General features: G+C 37.2%; 1 protein-coding gene across 6 annotated transcripts in view; it reads left to right on the forward strand.

The window, feature by feature from the left end:
• The window catches only part of AP3S1 (adaptor related protein complex 3 sigma 1 subunit), a 74,410-nt gene that overhangs the window by 37,051 nt on the left and 19,824 nt on the right, over nt 1-17,535 (forward strand). For 4 of the 6 annotated variants that reach the window (XM_021084654.1, XM_021084657.1, XM_021084652.1 and 1 more), the window contains exon 4: nt 10,926-10,997. The exons of the other annotated variants lie outside the window; for them this stretch is intronic. In XM_021084654.1, coding sequence (XP_020940313.1) covers nt 10,926-10,997 — 72 coding nt within the window. The remainder of the gene's footprint in view (nt 1-10,925; nt 10,998-17,535) is intronic. 6 annotated transcript variants of the gene reach the window in all.

The raw sequence follows: 17,535 nt of genomic DNA on the forward strand, positions 1-17,535 counted from the left end.
ATAAAAATAAATTCAGGAAATTTATGTTGATGCAATACTAGTATCTAATGAGCACATCTTATTCATAGTTTGCCAGTTGTCCCATAATGTAATTTTTCTTGTTCAGAGTTCAGTTCAGGTCACACATTGCATGAGTTTTCTTGTCTTCTAAGTCTCCTTTACTCAGTAATAGTTCTTCATCTTGCCTTCATTCATTTCATGATGTTCCTACCTTGGTCTTTGAAGTGTAGTAGCCAGTTACGTTGTAGAATATTCCTCAGTTTGGATTTGTTTAATGTTTCTTACTGATTAAATTCAGGAATACCATAAGTGATGTTACGTCCTTCTCAATGCATTACATCAGGAGATACATGATGTCGTTTTCTCCCATTATTTCATGTTTATTCTCATCCCTTGGTTAATGAAGTGTCTGCCAGGTTTACTTACATGAGCTTCCATTTTCCCTTTCTGCTTAGAAATGTCTTATGGGGAATACTTGAGAGAGTATATAAATATTTTTTTTCTAACCATAATTTGGTCATTAGTTTTAGCGTCTTTTGATATGATTCCTGCCTAGAAGAATTATTATGGTGTTTGCCAAATGGTGGTTTTTCCATCATGATTTCTGTATTTATTAGTTGATATTCTCTAAGGAAAATCTAAGATTTTTATTCATTTTAATTTATTTTATTTCTTTTTTCTTTTTTGCTTTTTAGGCCACATCTGTGGCATAGGGAGGTTCCAAGTCTAGGGGTTGAATCAGAGTATAGCTGCTGGCCTACATTACAGCCACAGCAACACAGGATCGAGCTGTGTTTGCAGCCTACACCACAGCAACGCTGGACCCTTAATCCACTGAGTGAGAACAGGGATCAAATCCATATCCTCATGGATTCTAGTCAGGTTCATTACCACTGAGGAATGGTGGGACCTCCCTCATTTTATTTTATTTTAAGTCAGTGTTCAAAATAACACTTGTATGGCATTTTGAACAGAGAAGATTTTTCAAGGCCAAATATCATTTTAAAAATCAACTTTTGCTTGGAATTTTAAATGGCGTTCCAGCAATTGGTATCAATATGAGTTTTTTTAAAAGTCTTCTCAGAGTAGCTTTTGTACACTGAAAAATAATTCACAGGCTATTTTTATTTTAAAAGTTAATATTTGATATATTACCTTACAAATTTAAAACCCTACTTCTACCTTAGACTTTTAAATTCAACATGCAAATCATAATGTCACTTTATTTATTTATTTTGCTTTTTAGGGCCACACCCGAGTCATATGGAGGTTCCCAGGCTAGTCGAATGAGAGCTGTAGGCTTTGGCCTACGCCACAGCCACAGCAGTGCCAGATCCGAGCCACCTCTGCAACCTACACCACAGCCCACGGCAATGCCAGATCCTTAACCCACTCAGAGAGGCCAGGGATTGAGCCTGCAACCTCAGGGTTCCTAGTCGGATTTGTTTCCGCTGTGCCATGATGGGAACTCCCATAGCAAGTCACTTTAATGAGTAGGCTTCAATGTAATTAAATTTCCTATAGTATAAGCAGTCTTTGCACGATACTGTGTTAATGTGGGAGACAGAAAAAATTTTATTTGAGTATAGTTGACTTACAGAAAAATTTTGCTTTATGTAGTTCCCATCGTGTCACAGTGGAAACAAATCCGACTAGGAACCATGAGGTTGTGGGTTTGATTCCTGATCTCGCTCAGTGGGTTAAGGATCCAGCGTTGCCGTGAACTGTGGTGTAGGTCAGAGATGTGGCTAGGATCTGACGTTGCTGTGGCTGTGGTGTAGGCTGGCAGCTGTAGCTCTGATCGGACCCCTCGCCTGCAAACCTCCATGTGCCACAAGTGTGGCCCTAAAAAGAAAAAAACATTTGCTTTATATTTTTCTGTATTTTCCAAATTTTTTAAATCACTTCTTACTGCATTAAAAATAAAGGATTATTTTTGTTGGAGGGAGTATGCCTAGTGAATAAGGATGTAGCTCTGCAGTGAGACTTTCTGGATTTTAATCAGGACTCTTCTTACCTAACTGTGCTAAGAATTAAGTTTTTGCTTTAAATTACAGATGGTTGATAAAAAGTATCTGCCTGTGGGATTACTGTGAAGGATTAAATACAATAATCTATTTAAAGAACTTGGACAATAGCAATGTCATTATAAGTTGTACTCAGTAAATGCTAACTAATATCATTAGCCTTTAATTTTTTTAATTTTTAAAAATTTTTTTAAAATATAGAAATATATCACACAAAAAGAATCACTGATGTGAACTCTTAAGGAATCATTATCACATGAATATAGAACACAGTCCTTCATCGACTTAATTTTTTCATATTGAAGTCAGGAGTTTAATATGTCTTACGTAACAGGTACATGGTGTATATACACAATAGATGTCTGTATTTTACTGGTAGAATAATTGTCATCATTGTCATCAGTCGTCATTGGCACGTTAGTACCCAGGTCAGGTATCGTGGAAATCCAGTCCAGAATCCGGTCATATGCTGAATCAAGTGCTCTCTACACACCTTAAACATGCAATAGTTCATATTGGAGAGTATATCTCAGCTACATTCATAGCTGTTTAAAGGTATTGGTCTGATTTTAAGTTTAGTTTGTCCTCCCTAGCTCTGTTGGTACATACATTTTAGTGGTATTTTGATTTTTTAGTTGAGCTAGAATATCTTGCAGCTGACTAAAAAAATTTTTTTAGATCTCTTGGCATATGCTTAAATTTATGCCTCCTTTTCTTGGGCTTAAGGTTTTTCCTGTCTTATAACATGTCAGTTTAGTAGGGTTTTTTTTTGTCTTTTTTTTAGGGCCACACTTGCGATATATTGAAGTTCCCAGGCTAGGGGTTGAATCAGAGCAGCAGCTGCCAGCCTACGCCACAACCACAGCAATGCAGGATCCGAGCCACATCCACAACCTACACCACAGCTTGCAGCAATGTGGGATCCTTAACCCACTGAGTGAGGCCAGGGATCAAACACATATCCTCATGGATTCTAGTCAGGTTCTTAACTGCTGAGCCACAACAGGAACTCCCTTCCAGTTTAACATTTATGTGTTTTATTTGATATTTTAGATTAGGAACAGGAGGATCAATTCCTTCTGAAATTTAACGGAAGTCTCCATACCCAGAATATATTTTTTTTAACTCAGAAACTCTAAATGAGGGCCTGCCAAAGAAGTGGTATTGCTTGAGAATATTTTATATCTCCATCTGCCTATATTATTATAAATACTAGCTAATATCTATTGAGTACTTTTTTTTTGGTGAGATGCTATTCTAAACCCTTTATGTTTATTCATTTAATCACTAAAACAACTCTGTGGCATAGACAACATTATTATGACCAAATACGGCTTAGTGTTAAATAACTTGTCCTAGATTTCATAGAGGCTAAGCTGGAATTTTAATAGAGTACTAAGTATTTTTAAGTGCTAAGCCGCTTTGTACATGATTCTTGTTACCCTTTGTGGCCCAAGCATGTAGATTTGTAAATAAAGATAAAGGATGAACCTAGTGGATATTATGCTAAGTGAAATAAACCACTCAAAAAATGACAAATGCTATATGATTTCACTCATATGAAGTATATAAAGTAGTCAAAAATCATAGAAACGAAAAGTAGAAAGGTGGTTGCCAAGGTCTGGGCAAAGTGGGAAAGAGAAATTAATGTTTAATGGCATGGTTTCAGTTTTACAAGAGGAAAAAGTTCTAGAAATCTGTTGCTCAGCAGTGTACCTAACACTATTGAACTGTGTACATATAAATAGTTAAGATGGTTAATTTAATGTTAGTATTTACAACCACAATTAAAAATAAAGTTAAAAAATTAAAAAAAAGATAACAGGAGCACAAGGACGTTCTGTTTATAGAGGGCCGCAGGGAAAGGAGACTATATGGATATGGCATTTTTCTAAATATCTCTCTCTTTTTTTTTTCTTTTGCTTTTTAGGGCCATACCTGCAGCATATGGCAGTTCCCAGGATAGGGGTGGAATCGGAGCTACAGCTGCGGGCCACAGCCACAGCCAAAGCCACAACGGCACCAGATGTGAGCCATGTCTACAACCTACACTACAGCTCATGGCAATGCCGGATCTTAACCCATTGAGTGAGCCCAGGGATTGAGCCCACAACCTCATGGTTCCTAGTTGGATTTATCTCTGCTGCACCACAACAGGAACTCCTGAATATCTCTTTTATAGTTATTCTTGGGAAACATGTGATTATTAAAGTGAAGGAAAACTTGAAATATGATTCTTAGTAAATTAAAAATATTTTTTCTCCCACCACCATTTGAATTCCCAAAACCAGAGATTAAGGAGTAGCTACTTAGTAGATAACTTTATATGGAAATTGACTTTAAATTTTTATCATGTAAAAATCAAACACATGAGAGTGCCATTTATTTACCATGTCACTTGTAGTTTTTTGCTCTTTTTATTTTTCTCTTTGTGAAATAGAGTGCAGCAGCAACTTTATTATTTTTTGGTTGTTCTGGCTAGATCTCCCAAGGCCCATTATTTTTTTCTTGATTTCTTTACTTCAGTTTGTGGATTATTAGTTTTGTATTGGCCTTGTCCATGTAACAGATCAGCAGTGTATATCTTCCATGGGGCTCTAGGTTCTAATTACGTTAAGTAATTCTTGCTAACTCAGAAGAAAATAAATAGAGTGTTTTTTGAAGAGGGTTTTTAATTTTCCAACCAAAGTTAGCATTTGAATGTCTTAAATCTTAAGAATTCACCTAAGTTAAGGACATGTAGTTATAATGACATTTTGCTGTGGGGCACCTTTTTAAAAAGTATTTACATTTTTCATAGGTAGTATTGTTCTGGTTTAAATATTGAAAACTCTTTTTTCTTTCTAAGTTAGTAAGCAAATCCCAAAGCCTTGGCAACCTCTGTGTGTAGTTATCTTTCCTTTATATCAGTGTTTATTAGCCTAATTAGAAGTTTCTATTTGTTTTAATTTTATAATAATAGTATGTTTTGAATAGCCAGATAATCAGTACTTGATTCTGTTTAGTAGGTGTGTTTTGGACACTGTGTTGAGCGTTTAATTTAAATTATTTAAATCTTGAAGATAATTCAGGAAAGGAGATAGTTGTATAACTCTTTTATAGTTCTTATCTTTGGGGGAGTTAAGTGATGCTTCGGTTCGAATAGCTAGATAGTAGCTAAGTAGGAATTTGAAGCCCGTCTTTCAGGTATCCTTACCCCTTTGCCATACTGCCTCTATAGAGAGCTTATATTTTTGCACACCGTAGTTTACCAATGGCACATTCACTGCTACCAGTATATTTGTCCAGTATAGTCTGTGCATTCATTGGGTTCCACTGATCCTTCATAAGTAATACATAAGTGAAGGGAGCCATTTAGACAGCCTTTTCACCAAGGTTGTGGTCTTTTGATGTTTAAAAAAGAACGTCTACAGTTTATGGGTAATCAAACCAGTGGATTTGGGAAAAGCAAACATGAAAAAATCAAGGCATACTGGAAACTTTATTCTGATTAATAAGTTTAATAATGCTTTTAAATTAAGAAAGACCACCCCATACCACATATAAAAATTAATTCCAGAAAGATTTGGTCCAAACATGAAAAATAAAACAGTGACGTTTTTATTTTGTTCTGGAAGAATATCTTCCTCACCTTGCTAGAGGCAAAAATTTCTTAAGTTGGACACAAAAAAAGATTAACTATAAAGGGAAAAAATCTGATAAGTTGGACTATATTGAAATCAAAACATATGTTCTTCCAAGTACATTATTGGGAGAATGAAAAAAGATTAACTATAAAGGGAAAAAATCTGATAAGTTGAACTATATTGAAATCAAAACATGTTCTTCCAAGTCAAAGAATGGGAGAAGATACCTGTAACATGTGTATATGACATGACTGTATCTAGACTATGTAAAGAATTTTTAGACAGCAGTAAGAGAAAGATATGAGCAGAGTCTTGAACAGACATCACAAAAAAGGGGTATTTAAATGGCCGATAAATATGAAGTGGTGGTCAGTCTCCTTAGGCATCAGGGAAATACAAATGAATATTACAGTGACATAACTGCCATACACACACACTAATGGCTAAAATTAAAAGATTGACAACAGAGTGCTGGTAAGGATGTGGCACTGTGGGAACTCTTAATGTACCACTATTTGGAGTGTAAATTTTTCTAATTGCTTCAAAAATCTGTTGAAAATTGCTTTGAAAAATCTCTATGACCCAGTGCCTCTACTCTAGGTATACACTCAGTAGATATGTATATGTATGTTCACTAAAAGCCTTGTATGAGAGGAGTTCCCACCATGGCTCAGCGGTAGTGGACCCAAGTAGTATCTCTTAGGACACAGGTTCAATCCCTGGCCTCTCTCAGTGGGTTAAGGATCCAGCATTGCCATGAGCTGTGGTATAGGTCTCAGATGCGGCCCAGATCCTGCATTGCCCTGGCTGTGGCATAGGCCAGCAGCTACAACTCCCAATTCCACCCCTAGCCTGAGAACTTCGATATGCCGCAGGTGCTGCCCTAAAAAGATGAATAAATAAATAAAAAAGACTTGTATAAGAGTGTCCTTAAGGGATTCCCATTGTGGCTCAGTGAGTTAAGGACTGGACATAGTCAACGTGAGGATGTGGGTTTGGTCCTGGCCTTACTCAGTTAAGGATATGGCATTGCCACAAGCTGCAGCATAGGTTACAGATGTGGCTCGGAGCCAGTGTTGCCATGGCTGTGGTCTAGGCCTGCAGGTGCAGCTCCATTTTTTTTTTTTATTGTATTTTTGTGTATTTAGGGGCTCATCTGTAGCATATGGAGGTTCCCAGGCTAGGGGTCGAATTGGAGCTGTAGCTGATGGCCTACGCCACAGCCACAGCAATGCCGGATCCTTAACCCACTGAGCCAGGCCAGGGATCCGACCCTCGTCCTCAAGGATACTAGTGGGGTTTGTTAACCACTGAACCACGATGGGAACTCCTGCAACTCCAGTTTGATCCCTAGCCTGGGAACTTCCATATGCCACAAATGCAGCAGTTTAAAAAAAAATATTGTTCTTAGCAGCACTAATTGTAATGGCTCTGTATTAGAAACAACCTGGATTTCTGTTGACAGTGAAATGGGTAAATACATTGTAGTATATTCCTGTGATGACATACTGTATAACAAGACTGAACGAACTATTGTATTATGTAATAAAATAGATGAATCACAAAAACAACAACAAATGAAAGAAACCACTCAAAATGTTACATACTGTATGATTCCATTTAAACATACTGTTGTTCCTTGGGTTCTGCAGGAGGATTGGTTCTGGGACCCACTGACCAGAATCCATGGATGCACAAGTCCCTTACTGTTGGCCTCCTATGTCTGTGGGATCCACATCCATGGATTCAGCCAACCATGGGTAGTGTAGTACTATATTTACTGAAAAAAATTAGCTTATAAGTGAACCCATGTGGTTCAAGACTGTGTTGTTCAGGTGTCAACTAAAGTTCAGAAAGTTCTAAAGTTCAGAAATAAAGGCAGAATGTATTTTTAATGTTAGAAAGCAGGGTAGTTTTTACCTTTGATGATAGCTGACTGATGGAATATGAAGGAGCTTCTACAATACTGGTAATATTCTAAAATATTAAGGGTTGGTTACAGAGATATGTTTACTTTGTGAAAATTCATCTGGCTGAACATTGTTATGATTTGTATACTTTTTTATCGTTGAGATATAGTTGGCTTATAACATTACATTAGTTTCTGGTGTACAACATAGTGATTCACAATTTTTATGGATTATACTCCAATATGTTCTTGTAGCTCATTTATTTGATATGTAGTAGTTTATACCTCTCAGTCCCCCACCTCTATCTTGCCTCCTCCTTCCTTGTCCCTTCCCAGTAGTAACCACTAGTTTGTTCTTTGTATCTGTGAGTCTGTTTCTGTTTTGTTGTATATTCCATAGTTTTATTTTTAGATTTCACATATTAATGATAACATGGAGTATTTATCTTTCTCTTTGACTTATTTCACTAAGTATAATACCCCGCAAATTCATCCAAGTTGTTGCAAATGGCAAGATTTCATTCTTTTTCATGGCTGAATAGTATTCCTCTGTGTGTGTGTGTGTGTGTGTGTGTGTGTGTGTGTGTGTGTGTGTGTGTGTTATAGATTACTTTCAGACTTGGAATAGAAGTAGGAGCTATGTTTTATGTTTGCATATCTTGACAGTTGTAAATAATGCTTCTATGAACATTGGGGTGCATATATCTTTTCAAATCAGTGTTTTTGTTTCTGTCAGCTGTATAACCATGGAAATGCTGGGTTATGTGGAACTTTTACTTTTAGTTCTTGGGGGAACCTCAATACTGTGTACCATAGTGGCTACACCAATTTACATTCCTACCAACAGTGTTGTGTGTTTTTGTGTATGTATAGTGAACCTAAGTAAAAATTTACCAATGGAAAGAACTTAAGTGGCTTTATTTCCTGTGACTTTTTTTTTTTTTTTTTTGGTCTTTTTGTCTTTTCCAGGGCCGCACCCTCGACATATGGAGGTTCCCAGGCTAGGGGTCTAATTGAAGCTGTAGCCACCAGCCTACGCCACAACCACAGCAACTCAGGATCTGAGCTGAGTCTGTGACCTACACCACAGCTCATGGCAACGCCAGATCCTTAACCCGCTGAGCAAGGCCAGGGATCAAACCCGCAACCTCATGGTTCCTAGTCGGATTTGTTAACCGCTGAGCCATGATGGGAACTTCGTATTTCCCGTGACGTATTTAAATGTGAGTTTATAAATGTATTCAGACTTTTTCCAAGTTACAGATACTGTTCCAAAAATATTTTCATCTTTCTCATTGGAAAAGTTTTTTCTTTTTCACTTCCATTCTTACTTTCCTCAAGAAGTTATTATTCATATTGTTTACTCTGTGTTCAAGCTGCATCATCGAATTATATTCTTATAATAAGAATCTGTTCTAACAAGAAGAAAAGTAAATCTGAATTAGATATAAAATTATGCCATGGACCATGTCACCAAGGCCTTGGGAAGAAATAGATAAAGTTAGGAGTTGGATAGTACTCAACAATATTTATTTTCTACCTACCACACAGTTGACATGAACTAGGAACCCTCTTGAGGCTGCCCTGTTTATGCCTTCTCATAAATGAAATTTTGTATAAAACTGTATATTCTTCATTATTACTGATCTCTTTATTTTTCCTAGTGATTTTAGTCTAAGTCAAAGGTCAACCAGTTAAAGCCTGCAGTTCAAGTCCAGCCTGCTACCTGTTTTTGTAAATGAAGTTTTATTGGAACAGAGCCATGCTCATTTGTTTATCCATTGCCTGTAGTTGCTTTTGTGCTATACTGTATGGCCCACAAAGCCTAAAATCTTTATTCTCTGGCCCTTTTCAGAGAAAGTTCGCCAACCCCTGGTCTAAAACAATGTTGATCATGATTAGATAGTTAAATATCTACGTTGTCTCACCTGTCTTATTCACCTCCATTGATTCCAGGAAGGAGCCTTAGGGTGTGGATCTGTGTAAATTGGCCTCAGAGTGGAGTAATTATAGCTGGCAGCCTACTGTTTAGATTTTACTGTGTCCCACAGGATCATAGAATAGTGACAGCTATCCAAAGTGGAATTTAAGAGATTAATTTTTGAAAGTTTGTGTCAGAGGTCTCCAAGATGGTCTCACTGATTTGCTAGGATTTATAGAACTCAGAAGTGGCGATGCTTATGATTAAGGTTTATTGCACTGAAAGAATACAGAGTAAAGTCATCAAAGGCACATGAGGGGAAGTATGGAAGAAACTAATCGCAAGCTTCCAGGTGTTGTCCCTTTCTGCTAGAGTCACATAGGTGTGCGTAATTCCTCCAGAAGTATTATGTGATGATGACATGTGCAAAGTGTTCCGAGCTAGGAGAGTTTATCCTTGCCTCGGTGTCCAGGATTTTTATTGGAGGTCAGCCACAAAGGTATGTGACACTTCACCTCCGTGATTGACCTTGGTTACTTAAACTCCAGAACTTCAGAGAAGAAACCTGTTTATCATAAGTCACATTGTTAGCATAAATTGTTCCTATTGGTGCAGTGTGGCCCAAGGCCACAGGCATACAAAACACTCTTATCAGATAGAACTTTCCAAGGACCAAGAGCTCAGTTACCAGGAACTAGCCAAAGGCCATTTTGGGGGATGTGTAGATTTTGAGAAACCCATCTTTACTGAGTTAACCCTTTCCCACACAAGGTCATACAAGGTATTTGAATCAGAATTGGAATCCAGGTAAGTCTTATTCCAAAGTCTGTGTTCTTTTCATAAGTTTAATTTTTAGTGATAGTTATACTGATTTGCTTATTAAAAATTACTGGCTACATTAGATGGGGTTGAGACTTGGACTGTTTGCCCATCTATCTTGATAAATACTTAGGATAAGCTTTCTTTTTTCTCATATGAAGATGGGAGCCTGATTTGAGTATTTTTCAGAACTTTTGTAAGTAATGGTGCCAAGAATTTCCAGTTCTTAGTAATTTTCAGAGAAGTTTATTTTGTTTATTGTATTTCATTTATTAATGTAGTTAGTAGTTTAGATGAAGAATAGTCTATTCCTTTTGCACTTAATTCAATTTTTAATTTAAAAAAGAGAAATGTGCTGATATTCAGTGGGTTAAGAATCTGCCTGTAGTGGTATGGGTCACTGTGGAGGCATGGGTTTGATCCCCAGCCCAATGCAGTGGGTTAAAGGATCCACATTGCTGCAGCTGCAGCTCGGATTCAGTCTCTGGCCCAGGAACTTCCACATGCCACAGGTGTGTCCAGAAAAAAAAAAAAAAAAAGAATTGTCTGCCTTGTAGATATTAGATTTAAATGAACTTTTCCCATTTTCAAAAACTTTTAACCTTTTTTTTTCTTTTTCTCAGGTATTTGTGGAAACATTAGACAAGTGTTTTGAAAATGTCTGTGAACTGGATTTAATTTTCCATGTAGATAAGGTACAGTTTCTATGTTATATTTTCTGAGCTTTTTGTTTTAGAAAAATGTTAGTTTGTATTTGTCAAAGTAAAAATGTGAATAACACAGTGAATAACACAGTTTTTATTCCTTTATTCAGTTCATAAGTTTTATTTACTATGAGCCAGGTATTGTACTTAGTGAAGAAGTTTCAGACCTTGGCCTAGAGGAATTTCACATCTAGAGGAGGAAACAGTGGTATTAACAAGTATGTTCAGAATGTTAATGCAGCATCACTCTCTGCCAGGGAGAGTGGGAATGGAGAAAATTAAATTTAAACTGGATTTTTAAAGGGTTAGTGATATTTATAGGCAGAAAAGGAGAGTATGTTCTTCTGGCAGAGATATAAAATACAGCCTTCTTTGAGAAGGGCACCAGGATTTGATATTGATCAGTAGGCTTGCTTATTTATTTATTTATTTATTATCTGTCTTTTTAGGGCCACACCTGCTGCATATGGAAGTTCCCAGGCTAGGGGTTGGATAGGAGCTGTAGCTGCCCGCCTACGCCACAGACACAGCAATGCCAGATCCAAGCCATGTCTGCAACCTACCCCACAGCTCATGGCAATGCTGGATCCTTATCCCACTGAGCAAGGCCAGAGCTTGAACCCGAGTCCTCATGGATACTAGTCAGGTTCATTACTGCTGAGCTGCAATGGTTAACTCTCAGGAGGTCTAATTGTAAAGTATCTTTAGTGCCATGGATTTGGGGCTTTATTCTGAAGCAGTTTAATTTTAGAAAACAAATTTTTATTGGCATTACCGTTACTTTGTTCATTTTTTAGAAGGAAAGATAATTTTCTTCTGTGTTAAGAATGTTGAATTGGTGGGTGGGAGATAAAACACAAGGAAATCAGAAGTCTATGGCCGTAGTCCAAAAAGAAATGAACTAAGGCAGTGAAGTAGGGATGAAAGAAAGTAGAGATGACAGGACTTTGAAGGCTTATCTAAAAGGAGGCGAGAAAAGGAAAGAATGACTGAGACCTCTAGCCAGTATAGGAAATACACTATATATAGATTTTTTTCTCTATTATATTTGTAAAATGTAACAGATTGTTCTGAATGGTTAAGCCACTGAATAAAATAGTATGAAAATAATCTGAAAATTTTAGCAAAAAGTGATTTTTTTTTAAAGAAATCAGCTTTTTTGAGTTAGAATTTATACACATTAAAATTCAGGAGCTTTTAGCATACATTTTACTAGGTTTGGTAAATGCACGTAGTTACATAACCACTACCACAATCAAAATATAGTGCAAGGATATAGCCAATCCTTTAGATTGTATTTCTCATTTACCAAGTGACTTAATTTCATCTATTGACTCATTTTGGATAGAGAACTTAAACCTGGTTTTTGATGGTTTGTTTTTTTGTATTTCTAGGGCTGGACCTATGGCATATGGAGGTTCCCAGGCTAGGGTTCAAATCGGAGCCATAACTACTGGCCTACACCACAGCTACAGCAATGCTGGATCCAGGCCATGTCCACGACCTATACTACAGCTTTTGGTAGTGCCAGATCCTTAACCCACTGAATGAGGCCAGGGATTAAACCTGCATCCTCATGAATACTAGTTAGGTTCTTAATCTGCTGAGCCACAAGGGAAACCCCAAAGGTGGTGTTTTTGAGAGAATTTTTTTTAGTTTTCTACTGCTTTTCTCAGTTATTATCCATCTTCTGTTATCACACTAACAGAGACTCCTGTTATTTTTAGGTAATAGTGTTCAGAGTATTTATAAGTTTCTTTTGGTACATGGTTAAACTTTAAAGTTCTATTTTTAGAATAACTGCTCAAAAGATCATTAGCTTATATGATACTTCTAGCAATTTTATGAAAAAGTTGAGGATTCTGTTGTAAGATGTTGCAGGTAAATTTATCACCTTTGTACTAAACAATAAAAATTTTCTGTAACAGGCAAATTAAGTTCCATACATACAAAACTTACGTACATGACACACAGTGTTTTTTTTGTTTGTTTGTTTTATGGCCTCAACTAGGTCATATGTAAGTTCCTGGGTCAGAGATTGAATCCAAGCCATAGCTGGGTCAATGCCAGATATTTTAACCCACTGAGCTGGGCTGGGAATTGAGTCCACACCTCCATGAGCCACTGCAGTCAGGTTCTTAACCCACTGTGCCACAGTGGGAGCTCCAGTACACAATGTTTTTAAAACTTCTGTTTTACATTAATATACATTCATTTTAGAAAAATTAGAAAATGCAGATAAGAGGAAAGTAAATAGAAGCCATCTCAATTTCTGAGACTGCCTAGTATTAAAAGATAAACTGAGGTACATTAAAATTTTTAAAAGTTTATTTGAGCAAAAATTGATTTAAATTGGGAAGCACCAAACTGGAAGTGGTTAAGAGCAGTCTACCAACAGGAGCAGGGGAAAGAAAGCCTTTTATAGAAAAGAGGCAGAAGCAGAGCAAGGAAATTATCTGATTGGCTTTTGCTTAAGCAGGTGCTTTATTTGGGAAAGCCAAATTGGCTGTTTGTGATTGATTGTTCTTAGGTTTTGCTTTCTTAACCTTGAGGCATTTCAGGCATAGGTTTTACTTGGCTGATGTAGACTGCTGATGTATTAGAGCCACCTCACTCTAATGGCCTCCTTGTTTAATTAACATGAGTGTTAACTTTTTAGAGTATGTCTATTTCTAAAATGTTTTTGCACAAATGAGTACAGAAACAACTATGTCTTTTAAAAAAAGCAAAAATAAGATCATATATGTAGTGTGTGTATAGCCTGTTCATTTCACACTGTATCACTATTTTAGAACCTGCCAAAATTAGCTGTGTCTCTTCTTTCTGGCCTAAGCTCTTGTTTTAATTTTTTTCCAGTGCAGTGAAAGAAAATCTTCAGTGTAACAGGAGTTAGAGACCAGTCAAATAGACATTTCCTGCCCCTACATCTCTACCTAAAACAATACAAGTCTTGTTTTCAGCCCTTCTATGAAAGTAGGCTTGTTTTCAGCTTCAAGCGGCCCTGGACCACCCAGCAGTCAGGGATCTCCTAACTAGCTCAGCTCATTTTCTCTTGGGGGCAAATATAGAGAGTTTTGTACACAATCCTTTGAGTGCTGTTAGATAACACTTGGATAGAGGAAGGAAGGGGGGACGTTGTTAAGAATACCCTTTTGTTATCAGTCAGGATGGGCTAGTTTGTGCTGCAGTAACTCATATCAAAGTATTTCTAATTCAGGCAGCATGTTTATCATGTCCCACATGCCATCCCTCTGGGATCCATGGTGACAAAGCTGCAAGTATCTGGGAAATCACTGATTTTTATGTCAGAGAGGGAAGCGTTTTTGTGGTGCTTCTCAAAGTATTGCATGTAATAGTTTTGCCAAATGTTTTTCCACTGAAAACATTCATCACTAACTTTCTAGCTTTCCAATATAATGGATTCCATGTGGCTTTCTGCCCAACCCCTAAGTATATTTTCTTTTATTGTGATTGTAGTGAATTTCTCATAACAAACCTTTAAGTCCTAATTTCTGTATCCATCGCATAGGCTGATATTTGTAGTCGCCCTAATGTAGTGGATAGCAACTTCTACCCAAAATTGGTTTGGATGTAGAGACTGAAGATACCATGTATACACCAAGAGGATCTGATGTGAAAAGATGTATCACTCACATAATAAGCTTTTTGGGGGAGAGCAAGGAATGTGCACTATCTTAGGGTTTCATGTGGTGGGAAGGTGGGGCTGGGGTGAGGGTTTCCACATGCAGGCCAGGTCTTCCATAGTTTGAACTTCTCACCATCGCAAAGGAGAACCTGGACTTTATTGTCAACCTGCCTGGACGTGGGCAGAGAGGAAGGGAGAGTAATGGGGCTTAAAATCTCAGCAGTCAGACATCAGAAGTGGAGTCAGACTCTGTTACAGCTAAGTCATTCTGTGGTAATCACTTAAAATACAAGTAACTTGGTTTATTTCTAACTTCTACCACATGGCCATTGTGGGTTTACTGCTGGCAAGGTCTGCTTATTTGCTCAACTGTGTTGCCTGCCCCTTTCCTCAGCACTGTGGCCTTAGTTGGGCATCCCCAACTTGTTACTACCACTGCAACACAGTATCAAATCCCAGGGCAAAGATGAGAAAGCTGAAGATTTATGAAGAGCTTGATTTGGAGGATGTATGACACTGACAGCTATGAATGTGCTCTCTTCACTCCTCCCTTCAGCCTCCAATCACACAAATGATCAGAGCAAGGGAGATCTGATTGGAGGTCTCAGTATCTATCCTATCCCCCAGGCTAGGAGAATGAAGAATTAAGGGCAGAGTGGTTTCCTCTAGCCCAGTGCTTCTTAAGGGCCTTGACAGCCTGTCCTTAAACCACAGGGCACGGAATGAGTGACTCCTTTTCCTTTCACCAACTGAAGAAGTCTAACCATTAAGTGTATCTCAGCAATGAGACCTAAGTACCAGTGAGCCAAAGAAGAAAAAGAATATCATGTCAACAAGAGAGGTGAGGAGCAGGCCAAACAATCAGAACATATGCTCCATGAAAAAAACTTCTGGAGAAGTTTAATGAAAACTTGAAGTTTTAAAATGGTAATAAGTACTTAAGAAGATCCAATTTGAAGAGGTCTTCCTGGGAATTAAAAAGTGTTTTCAAACTGTAGAGTTTAAAAAAAACAGAATAGTCACAGTTGAGGTTTGCATTACATATAGAAGGTAAATGCAGGAAATAATCTCAAAGCATATAATTGAAAGATTAAGAGAAAAAAAGGAAAAGATAAGAGAATTTGAAATATTTAACATGCATTTTTAAAAGGCTTTTATTCAACTGGGGGAAAGGAGAATAGGGAATACTCAGAGCATTTAAGTAGGAAAACAAACCATCTCAGTGATTAAAAAAAAAAGATTTGATATTTTATTAATAATAATAAAGTCATATTTGTTTGATTAAAAGAGCAAGGAAAGATAGTTTTCATTAATAAAAATTATAAGCAATAGAATCTCTCATTTAAAAGAAGGGGAAATGATATAAAAAAATTTGATCGGAGTTCCCGTCGTGGCGCAGTGGTTAACGAATCCGACTAGGAACCATGAGGTTGCGGGTTCGGTCCCTGCCCTTGCTCAGTGGGTTAACGATCCGGCGTTGCCGTGAGCTGTGGTGTAGGTTGCAGACGTGGCTCGGATCCCGCGTTGCTGTGGCTCTGGCGTAGGCCAGTGGCTACAGCTCCGATTCGACCCCTAGCCTGGGAACCTCCATATGCCGCGGGAGCGGCCCAAGAAATAGCAACAATAACAACAACAACAACAACAACAACAAAAGACAAAAGACAAAAAAAAAAAAAAAAAATTTGATCAAACCAGCCAACTTAGGGGAGGAATAGGAAATAATTTAAAATAGATGTATTATTCAGTACACTAAGCGTGAATTGAGTGAAACATTCCATTAAAAGACAGATGATGGGTTTAAAATGATATAGTGTATATAGGAAAGACAGAATAAATTCTAGAATATTTCCTTCTATACACCAGCTTTCATAGCATTTCTTTCCCTAGTACCCACTCAAAATGATCATTGAATTTCTTTTAGTGCCCTGTGACATATGAATTTTAACATAATTAATTCGTTTTTGTTTTAATCCACTGCAGATATCATTCTTTTTGATGATCACATTGCCCTGTCTTTGGCCATTGGGAACCACTTCAGGTTGTCTTCTCAGTTCTTTTGACATGACCCCTCTCCCCCTCATGGACTTTGATAGCATCTTTGTTCTGATAAAACTAGATGTTCCAGATTCATTTTGTTTATTTCCTGCTCTAAACATGTTATCAGTCATTCCATCTAGGAGCCCTGATTCCTTTTAGTGGAAATGATACAGGTATTGACTATGCTGAGAATTTTCCAGAATTAATGGAAGAAGCCAGTCCACAGATAAAGAATCACAAACAGAATAAATAAAAAGAAATCCACATATAGACTAATGACAGTAAAGTTGAATAGCAGAGAAAGAGCTCTTAAAATCATCCAGAAGTAAAAGACATATTATTTTTATAAGAGCAATGATCAGATTTGGGAATTGATTTCTCAAGACAATACAGAAGCTAGAAGACAATATGCTGAAAGAAAGTAACAGCGAAACTGTAATTCTAAAATTAGCAAAAATATTTGTTAAGACTGTGGGTGAAATAAACACATTGTTAGAGAAATAATGAGAGAATTTGCAACCAATGAGCTTTTGGACTACCCTCTTAAGAGGGTAGTTTACACAGAAAAAAATCTGAGATATGAGAAGGAGTGAATTGAAGAGGGAAGAAGAGCAAAGATAGAAGTAAATCTGTGAGTGAGGATAAAAGAACATTGACTGTTAAAGTACTTATGAAATTAAAATTAAGAAAACATGCATAGCATTAAAATACAAGTCAATAATAACACATAAGTCAGGAATATTCATTCTAAGGTTTACTTTATTTTATTTTATTTTTTTTTTTTTTTGTCTTTTTGCCATTTTTGGGCCGTTCTCGAGGCATATGGAGGTTCCCGGGCTAGGGGTT

The sequence above is a fragment of the Sus scrofa genome, chromosome 2 (genome assembly GCF_000003025.6).
Source record: "Sus scrofa isolate TJ Tabasco breed Duroc chromosome 2, Sscrofa11.1, whole genome shotgun sequence".
Taxonomy (NCBI): domain Eukaryota; kingdom Metazoa; phylum Chordata; class Mammalia; order Artiodactyla; family Suidae; genus Sus; species Sus scrofa.